Raw genomic sequence first — 9,758 nt, 5'->3', positions numbered from 1 at the left:
TAAAGGCTTTTGGACTGAATTATTCAAGAAAGAAGTAGGACTTTGTATACTTAAAAAGCAAATTTCTGTGGAAAACTTCAAATATGTATAAGTGTAAAGAGCATATTATAGTGAACCCCTATGCCTCTCACTCAACTTCAGCTATCGCGGTACCTTTCTTTGTGTGTGTTCTCTAGTTCTGAGTATTTTATTTATTAATTTTAGGTAGGCTCCATGCCCAGTGTGGAGCCCAACACGGGGCCCAAACTCAGAGCTTAAGACCTGAGCTGAGATCAAGAGTCTGAGGCTAAACTGAGCCACCAGGTGCCCCTAGTTCTGATTATTTTAAAGCAAATCCAGACATTATATCAGTACACCGACAAGTACCTCAGTATAAATTTCTATCAAATGAGGACTTTTTTCCTTAACATAACCCCAATATCATTATGACAACTAAATTGATAGTAACTCCCTAATATCATTGTGTTTTAGTTTTCCCAGTTGTCCCAAATGTGTTTTTACAGCTGTTTTGCTCTGATCAGGTTCCAAATAAGGTTTGCATTTGGCTGATACATTTATTCGGTCTCCTTTAATTTAAAACAGTTCCCTTTTCTCTGCTGCCTTTTCAAAAAATGCCATGTATTTGTTGAGGATCCAGGTTTTTCTGTCCTATGGAATATCCCACATTCTGAATTTTATTTATTGCTTCTTTTAAGTACCATTGAGCTCATTAATTCTCAAACGTACCTGCATATCACAACTACCTATGAAAATTTTATAGTTATGCACACCTAAGTTCCATCCTTCGATCTTCTGATTGAATTGATCTTGGTTGCAACCAAGATATCAAGATGCTTTAACGCTCCCCAATAATTCTAATGTGCTGTGCAGTGTGAAAAATGCTAACTTGCTTCTGAATCTCACCGATATGCAACTACTAGGATCTAGAAACCTAATTTGATTCAGGTTCACTTGTTTTGCCAACAATGCTTCATAGCAATGCCTTGTACCTCTTGTGGCGGCTCATCAAGAGACAAATATTTTCTAGTAGTTTTCATTTGTAACAGCCTTTGGGACCTCTCATTTTCTTAAGTTCTATCCCTTTCTTGCTACCCTTTGAACCGCAGAGGGATAGACGGAGGAATAAAAACTCAGTAAGGGGGACGCCTGGGTGGCTCAGTCGGTTAAGCGACTGCCTTCGGCTCGGGTCATGATCCTGGAGTCCCGCATCGGGCTCCCTGCTCGGCGGGGGGTCTGCTTCTCCCTCTGACCCTCCCCCCCCCATGCTCTCTGTCTCTCATTCTCTCTCTCGCAAATAAATAAAATCTTAAAAAAAAAAAAAAAGCTCAGTAAGGTACCAGCGTTGTACTTTTCCACTTTATAAACTTCTATACCAAACTTGCATTCCACTGAGTAGAAAGGGGACTTACGGACATCTCAGTCCAGCAAAATAACTTCTGTCACTTCTGGCTTAAATCTTGCCCCCTCTGGCTCAAAGGAATCTCAGGGTTTCCTTCCATTTTAGTGAAGGCCTCGCTTACTATAGGTCAGCCATTATTCTAAGAACTTTACACACACACAAAACTCACTTACTGCTCACAACATCCCTATCTACTATTATTACCCCCAGTTAAGATTGGAAAAGTCAGGCACAAAGAGGTTATGTAGTTAACGGAGGTCACCCAGCTAGTAAGTGGTAAATAAAGCCAGGATTATGAGCCCAGGTATCTTGGCTTCAGAGTCTGTGGATCTACTCACTGAGCTAGACTCTGAATGGGAACTGGGAAGAAACAGAAAGCAAGCAGGAGGGAATAGGGTCCCGAAACCAGGGACAGCAGAGTTCCCCGAAGTAGGGAGCCGCATAAGCCTGGCTGCTGAAAGGAGGCCCTGGAAAATGTAAAGTGGTAACTGGTGGGGGAGGTTGGGCACTCCTAGTTAATTCGGCTGGAGGGGTCGGAATGGCTTTGTTGGCGGTTTGCTGCCTACAACGTGGTAAGGAGGAATGCAAGCGGACTAGACAGGGATAGGGAGGGCGTTCCTCCAAGCCTTTGGCCTTAAAGGTCAGGACAGTGACAGCTGGAGGCAGGCAAGGCCCTGGGGCAGCCACTGCTCTCTCCCAAGCAGGCGCCTGGGGATGGCTCCGGCTTCTTTTGCAGGCCCTCCTGCCAGAGCAATAAGGACGCCGAGGAAGCGGACCTTCTTCTGAACGTTAGTGTCCGATGCACGCCAGCTCTTCAGCCGAGCTTACATCAGAGCCCCGGGATTTAGAGGTGAGGTCTTAGTTCCTCTACAGAGCCGGCCTCGTCCCGCGGCGGGCCCGGCAGCTGAAGGGTTAACTCGGGGCCGCCACCGAGAGGCGCGTCCTAGAGAGCCGAGGAGATGCCGCGGGCCCCCGGCTTCCGGTGCCGAGCTTCCGGCGCCTGGGCTCCGGGCACTGCTGCGCTCGGGGCCCCCGCCTGTGCCGGCCAGCCGCGGAGACACTGGCGGCGGGCCTCGGGGCGGGAGCGGAAGACGGCGCGGCCGGCTTGTGGCCGCGGGAGAGCCGTGCCCCGTGCAGCCCGCAGTCGTGCCGGCCGGTAGCGACTCCACACTCGAGGATCCGCCGGGAAGTAGAGGCGCTCGCCGGCGCGAGGCCCGGGATGGCCAGAGAGTCGAAGGCCAGCGCGGCCTTGGACGCCCACTCTGCGGAGGAGCGGCCGGGGCTCCTGACTGGGGTCTTGACGGTGAAGGTGGAGGAGGAGGACGCCCCCGCGCCGGCGGCAGAGGCGGGTGCGCCCGGCAGCCCGGCCCCTGGCCCCGAGCGCTCGCGCCGGCGCTTCCGGGGCTTCCGCTACCCCGAGGCCGAGGGGCCCCGCGAGGCGCTGAGCCGGCTCCGGGAGCTCTGCCGACGCTGGCTGCGGCCCGAGACGCACAGCAAGGAGCAGATCCTGGAGCTGCTGGTGCTGGAGCAGTTCCTGACCATCCTGCCGGGGGACCTGCAGGCCTGGGTGCGGGAGCGGCACCCGGAGAGCGGGGACGACGTGGTGGTGCTCTTGGAGTATTTGCAGAGGCAGCTGGAGGAGCCAGGGCCGCAGGTAGAGGCAAAGGGCTTAGTATCTGAGAGCCGAGCTCTGTCTCTTCCTGAAGTCTCAAGATCGGTGTGAGGGGCGTTTCTGGAAGATCCAGAAGTTCTTAATCTCTTTTTGTATCATGAACCTCTTTGCCCCTCCGGAGAAGTCCCTGGACCCCTGCTCATACTAGTATTTTCAAGAACATGAAGGATTACAAAAGAACTCAGTTATATTGAAATACAGTTAACAGAGCATGAAACAAATTAGTGATAAAATCATATATATGCTTTTTAAAATTAATGCACTAAATAGTAAGACCTAGGGATAGGCCCGGTAACTGGTAGTTTCAAAGTGGTGCTGAATGACTTTGATAGTGTTTGCCTGGTTGTGCCTACTTAGGATTATAACACTTTGGTTTGTTGCTTCCATTCGTAATTTAAGGAATTGCTAAATTTTGCTTAGACGCCAATAAAAATAGAAATATGTTTCCTACTTAAATTCATAGGACACTTGGAAGGGAGTCCATGAACCACAGGTTAGGAACTCCTGGGTTCATTTTTATCCGCATCTTGCTTTTTGTAGACCACTTTTTTTTTTAAAGATTTTATTTATTTTTAAAAAATATTTATTTATTTGACAGAGACGAAGCGAGAGAGGGAACACAAGCAGGGGGAGTGGGAGAGGGAGAAGCATGCTTCCTGCAGAGCAGGGAGCCCGATGTGGGGCTCAGTCCCAGGACTCTGGATCATGACCTGAGCCGAAGGCAGATGCTTAATGACTGAGCCACCCAGGTGCCCTGTAGACCATTTTCCACATGCATTATCCTGTATTTTTGTGTGTTCCTTTCAGGGAACACATAACCAGAGTAACTGGTGACCAGGAGACCAAGCTACTTGAATTGGCAGTAGTGCCTCCGAGTCCTATAACAGTGAAAACGCATTTCAAGTCTCTTAGTATCAGGTTGTGTGTTTTATATAGAGGATGTGGAAATTCTAAGCTGCATATAAGCTAATGATCATGAAAGTGGATTCAGAACTAATTACAAATGCCTGGAAAGAAACATGCACTTATTAAGGATGAACCATGTACCAGGCCATGTGTTAGGTGATTTCACATCTTATTTACTAGTCCTCCAGACCTTGTAAGCTAGAAATTATTTCCACTTTTCAGTAAGAAAAATTATGAATATTATGAATATTCTGAGAACTTAACACTAGTTCCCAAAGAGCACAACGTATATAATGAAGGAGCATGCGGTAGTGGTTAAGAGCATGGACTCTGGGTTCCTTCTGCCTGACTCCCCATCCTAGCATCACCACTTATTAGCTGGGTGACCTTGGGCAAGTTGCTTCAACTCTGGGCCTCCCATTTCCTCATTACAAAAATACAGATAATAATAGTCCCTAGCTCATAGTGTTGTTGGTGTCTGCATTCAGTGAATATTCATAAGGCTCTTAGAAATAGCGCCTAGAAAATAGAAAGTACTAGCACATAGAAAGCATAATAGAAGTTTTGATGAATCAATACGTGAATGACTTCCAGGTCCCAGGTGGTGACCAGAGGCAGCTACTCTGTTGCAAGATGGCGGTGTTGACACCAGCTCAGAGGCCATGGAGTACCCAGTGCCAGCCAATGAAGGCTCTGCTCAAGCACGAATCTCTGGGATCCCAGGCCTCAGCAGACAGGGGTGAGTGTTATCTTCTGGGCAGTTTGAATTCTACAGACTTCATCAGCTTCATTTAAAAGACAGATCTGTTGACAGGTGCTTTATATGCCCATCACAGATCTACTTTACTTTTAGACTGAGATGACAGGGAAATTTCAAACAATGGTGGGAAGCTTTTCTAACCAAACCTGACCTAGTAAATGTAAGACTATTAAAAGTGGTGTTTGGAAAGAATTGATTTTTTAATAACAGAGTGACCTCCATTCATTTAACATGAATTTATGGAGGGGCCCCCCCCCAAGTGTGGTAGCCAGTGTTCTGGCATCAGGGATAGAGCTGTCAGTAAGACAGATTTCTTGCTTCACTGGAGCTTACATTCTAAAAGGGAAGATGGCAAAGAATATAATGATGAAATTTTAGTTATTGGTAAGTGCTGTGAAGAATATAAGGCAAGAAATGTAAATCCCAGACATTGTAGGACTGCTGCAAATCAAAGAGTATAAATCTTCTAAACCCTTGGTCTGTAACTAGAACAGGGTGAGAATCACTCCATGGGAAAGCACCATATGTTCCTCGAATGCTGTGCACATTTGGGTGTATTCCCAAGACACACTGCCCTGGGACACACCAGCTGACACGCAGTCTTTATTTCAACACACAGGTTCTGACCTAAACTAACTTGTTCTCTGCCCCTTGCAAAGTTCAGCTCTTCCAGGAAAACCGGAAGTTACCCTTTACTTCTCTCAAATCTAAGGCAAGTTCCATGTAAGCGTTACTCATTTTCTTCTTTCTAGGCCTAACCTCATCTGACTCTTAGTTTTTTAAAACTAAAGCAGAAACACCCTAAGAGCTAGTAAAGAGTTGTTTTAACATCAAAAATCTTCTTATCCATTCTCTCAGCAAAATTCAAGACTGAAGATCTTCAAATGGAAAGCTTTGTTTTCTTTTGATGTTGCTTTTATGCCATGCACATCTGCAGGAGCACACCACGCATCTCTAGGCCTAGGGTTGGAGCTGGTAGGGACCAGGCAGTGGTGAAAGGAGCACATTCCGTATGAACTTCCTGGCAGGAATTTACTAGCCCAGTTTTTGAACTTGGAATCCACAGGCCAGGGAGGCTGGGTGCCAGGGTCCATCTCACCCAGAGCGTCTTTCCTTCTTAGTTCTCCAGGTTCCTGGGCTTGCCCCGGGAGGGCGCTGCAGAGGAGACGCAGTGGTGGCTGCCAGGCTGCCCTCAGAGCCCCAGGTGAGCTGGAGCCCCCTCCCCAGCACTCCTCACTGCTGTTGGGCTTCCCGTTAGGTCCCTTTCTCCCACTCCTCCTCCCTCATCCTACATCCACATGGAGTTGGGAGTTTTCTCATCAATCCCAAGGTTGCTTACTGTTGTCTGCCTTTATTTTCTAAGAATTTTTTTGTTTTACTCCTAGCGCGGGGTACTGTCTGGTTCCCCAGTCTTCATGCCCCATCTCTTTGGTCAGCTCCTTTATCAGTGGGATTTTCTTCTTCCACAGGGCGATTTAGTAAATACAAACCGAACATTTTGTTGTAATGATGATTTAGCTTTGTTTTTTAAAGATTCATAAATTATGCTCTTAGAGTTATAAGCACATGGCCTCTGCCCTCTAGGGACTTAAACTTGAAAGAACAGATGAGGCATATTCTTTAGTCTAAGGTTTAATATTAAAATCTGAACACTCTTTACTTAACCTCTTTACTTTAACACCTTACCCTGTCTTTCATGTCCTGTTTGAAGATCTCAGTGTTTGAGGCCCTATAATATCTATGTTTTCCCTGTTTTTTTTTTCACTTTAGATCTAGATTTCATTGTATATTTAAAATCGTTAATATAAATAAGCCCCCAGGCCACTTTGCCAAAGCACAGCACAAATATTTTAAAAGGTTTAGGTATGTTTCTCCTCCTTTCCCTGTACTGTCCCTTGTTTTCCAAACCCTTTTACGTTCTGAACTATTTAGATATTTATATGAAAGTATTTTTCCAAATGTGTGTGATATTTCTTCCTTAATGGTTATATAATTTTTTTGACAAAAATGTTATTAGAGATAGGGTTAAGTAGGTATAGTGCACCACACTTGGTCTTTTTAAAGAGCCCCTTGAGAGGGGAATGTTCACTCTCCTGTGCCCAGCTGTGGGCGTGACTTTGGGGAAGAGGAGCTAGGTGGGATCATGTACTGTTTCAGGGCTTGCTGAAAACGGAAGACGTGGCCCTGGCTTTCTCCCCTGCATGGACACAGCTGGATGCACCTCGGGGGAGCTTCCACAGAGATGAAAGGCAGGGGAACTGTGGCGGCCTGACCCCCCTGGGTAAGACGGATGGGTGCTGGTTTCTCCTAGGGTTTCGTGGCTTCCTTTATCGGTCAGAACCTACCGGGCTGTGAGAACCTGTTTGAACTGTTTGCATTCAGAGCCACCATTTCTGAACCCCAACTCCTAACCACATGTGTGACCAGCTCCTTAACCCCTGTGACCTTGCCTCCTTCCCCGTCCTGCCAGTGTTCTGGTCAGGTGAAGTGGGATGCAGCACATGCAACCCCCCCGCACAGGCGTCGCTCACAGTAGGTGCACGGTGTTGATCCCCTCCCCACTGCCAGCCTCGACAGAGGAGAGCTGGGTCCTCCTCAGGAAATGGGCCTTGGGCCCACAGAGCATGAGAGCAAGAAGTGACCTGGAATGGACAGCAGAGCTGACCTAGAGATCAGGGCGCAGGACACAGGGCAACAGCTTGACTCGTCTGAGCTCACACCGCTCCATCCGGTACAGTGGGAGCTCCAGCTCACATCTGTCAGCACTGAAGCCAGTCCCGGTCTGGGATCAGAGTGACTGCTTCTATCCCTGATTAGGGATCAGTTTCTAAGTTCCCGCTTGCCCCGTTTCTTACAGAACGTTTCGCAAGTCCTTACACTTGCCTGCTTCCTGCTGCCTTCTGCCCAGCCCTCTTTGCATCCAGCCCCAGTGCAGGGCCCTGCCTTCGTCCTTAGGACTTAGAGCCTCTGTGTGTGTCCCCAGCACAGTCCTCACCACCTTCCTCCACTCCCAGTGTGCACCCTGCTCCTGATGGCCCCATGCCTATTCTCCGGTCTCCTTCCTCCCCAGCACCCGTTGTCCCCCTTTATTCCCACCCTTAACCTTTCACGGAAATCCTCATCCCAGTGTCTGTGGAACTCTGTGGCAGGGCATAACTGACCATGTCTGGCCACTTGTTATTTCAGGTGGTAACATGCAAGCTGAGATCACGGACCTGCCCCCAGATGAGGAACATCCAGGACAAGAGCCTGGGGAAATACCGTGCCACTTGAGTGAAGACATTGCCCAGATTCCTGCCTGTGTAGAAGCTGGTGAACAGGAGGGCAGGTTACCAAGAAAGCAGAAAAATGCCACAGGAAGTAGGCGGCACTATTGTCATGAATGTGGAAAGAGTTTTGCTCAGAGTTCGGGCCTGACTAAACACAGGAGAATCCACACTGGTGAGAAACCCTATGAATGTGAAGACTGTGGCAAGACCTTTATCGGGAGCTCTGCCCTCGTCATCCATCAGAGAGTCCACACTGGGGAGAAACCATATGAGTGTGAAGAATGTGGCAAGGTCTTTAGTCACAGCTCAAACCTTATCAAACACCAGAGAACCCACACTGGGGAGAAGCCCTATGAGTGTGAGGACTGTGGGAAGACCTTCAGCCAGAGCTGCAGCCTCCTAGAACATCACAAAATCCACACGGGGGAGAAGCCGTATGAGTGCACCCTGTGTGGTAAAGCTTTTAGGCGGAATTCACACCTCCTGAGACACCAGAGGATCCATGGCGATAGAACCGTGCAGGATCCTGAACGTGGAGAGACCTGGGAGAGTCAGGGGAGGGTGGAAGGCCAGTGGGAAAATGTTGAGGCTCCCGTGTCTTATCAATGTAATGAATGTGAGAGAAGTTTCACTCGGAACAGAAGCCTTCTTGAACACCAAAAAATCCACACTGGTGAGAAACCCTATCAGTGCGACACATGTGGAAAAGGCTTCACCCGAACTTCATACCTCGTTCAACATCAGAGAAGCCACGTTGGAAAAAAAGTTCTATCACAGTGACCCACGTCGTACGTGGCAGAGTTGGTGCTCATTCCTCATTGAACCGAAGCCACCCGCAGCCCTTCCTGACCACAGAAACTGGGCTGGGCTTTATTGACCACTTCCCATCATCTTGTGTTAGAAGACACAGAGTCTGGCTGAGATGGATTCTCTTCTACATTCTAGAAGGTGGCTGAGGAACAGCTTATTTGATGGGAGGCTACAGGAGAGTTGTCTGGAAGGGGTAGGACCTGAAATGTTTATTCTCACCTACTAGACTGAAATGGGCTTCCAGACTGGCTAACCACCTCCAGCCAGCACTTTATGATGTCTCATGGGCAGAAGGCTGGGGGCTGCTGCTCTGACCATTTTGCCCGTAAAGAATCCTCCATCAGTTGGTCAGATCCATGACATCTTACACGCCCCATTGTGCCTTTCGTATGGGTGCTTATAAACATTTATTAAATATACTAGTGAAGTGACCTCCATAGCTCTGAAAATCTAATGTGGTCTAGATTTCTGAGGCCTTTCTAACTAAGGCCACTTGTGTTTGTGTATAATTCTTGGAGGTTCTAGATTGCGGGTCAATTGTGTATTTATTGCCACGTACATAGGATTGTCAGAGTTGGGGTGGGGGAATCCGTATTTCTTCATCAGCATAGTACTTGTAGAAGAATGCCTTAAGCAGCTGGTCATTCAGGTGTGGTGAGACTTCTCCATCCATAGAACTCCATTCTTCAGTCGATGTTAATTATATTTGTTCACATTAATTTTGCTACTTTTTAGGGGGAAACCTTTCACATTCAGGTAAATAAAAAGTGAATTGATCAAGTCAGATCCAACTGGTTATGAATTTTGACATAAATTCTTTGATGTTCAACAGCTTGTTTCTCACCTTTTAGTTATCTTGGGCCCAGCAAATTGCCAAGACACCATCTATATCCCTCCCTCCCAACTTCGAGCCAACTTGAATCACAGCTTATGATTTCCTCC

The 9,758-nt window shown here is 47.7% G+C and overlaps 1 protein-coding gene across 1 annotated transcript; it reads left to right on the top strand.

The window, feature by feature from the left end:
- The first annotated feature begins 2,554 nt into the window (after nucleotides 1-2,554).
- LOC110586960 (zinc finger protein with KRAB and SCAN domains 4-like) lies at nucleotides 2,555-8,869 on the top strand. Its single transcript, XM_021697250.2, has 5 exons — nucleotides 2,555-3,053; nucleotides 4,572-4,716; nucleotides 5,859-5,941; nucleotides 6,895-7,018; nucleotides 7,924-8,869. Exons 1-5 carry the CDS (start codon nucleotides 2,619-2,621, stop codon nucleotides 8,784-8,786), a joined length of 1,650 nt encoding a protein of 549 aa, XP_021552925.2. The 5' UTR covers nucleotides 2,555-2,618; the 3' UTR covers nucleotides 8,787-8,869.
- The last annotated feature ends 889 nt before the right edge of the window (nucleotides 8,870-9,758 follow it).

The sequence above is a fragment of the Neomonachus schauinslandi genome, chromosome 8 (assembly GCF_002201575.2).
Source record: "Neomonachus schauinslandi chromosome 8, ASM220157v2, whole genome shotgun sequence".
NCBI lineage: Eukaryota > Metazoa > Chordata > Mammalia > Carnivora > Phocidae > Neomonachus > Neomonachus schauinslandi.
Note: the sequence above shows the minus strand (reverse complement) of the source record. Positions and strands in the feature narration are given on the sequence as shown.

Bases quoted from the DNA above. Each gene is read 5' to 3' on its own strand.
- LOC110586960 (XM_021697250.2), top strand. From the start codon at position 2,619: ATGGCCAGAGAGTCGAAGGCCAGCGCGGCCTTGGACGCCCACTCTGCG. The intron at 4,717-5,858 runs GTGAGTGTTATC...TTTCCTTCTTAG, and splicing joins CCAGGCCTCAGCAGACAGGG to TTCTCCAGGTTCCTGGGCTT. The intron at 7,019-7,923 runs GTAAGACGGATG...TTGTTATTTCAG, and splicing joins TGGCGGCCTGACCCCCCTGG to GTGGTAACATGCAAGCTGAG.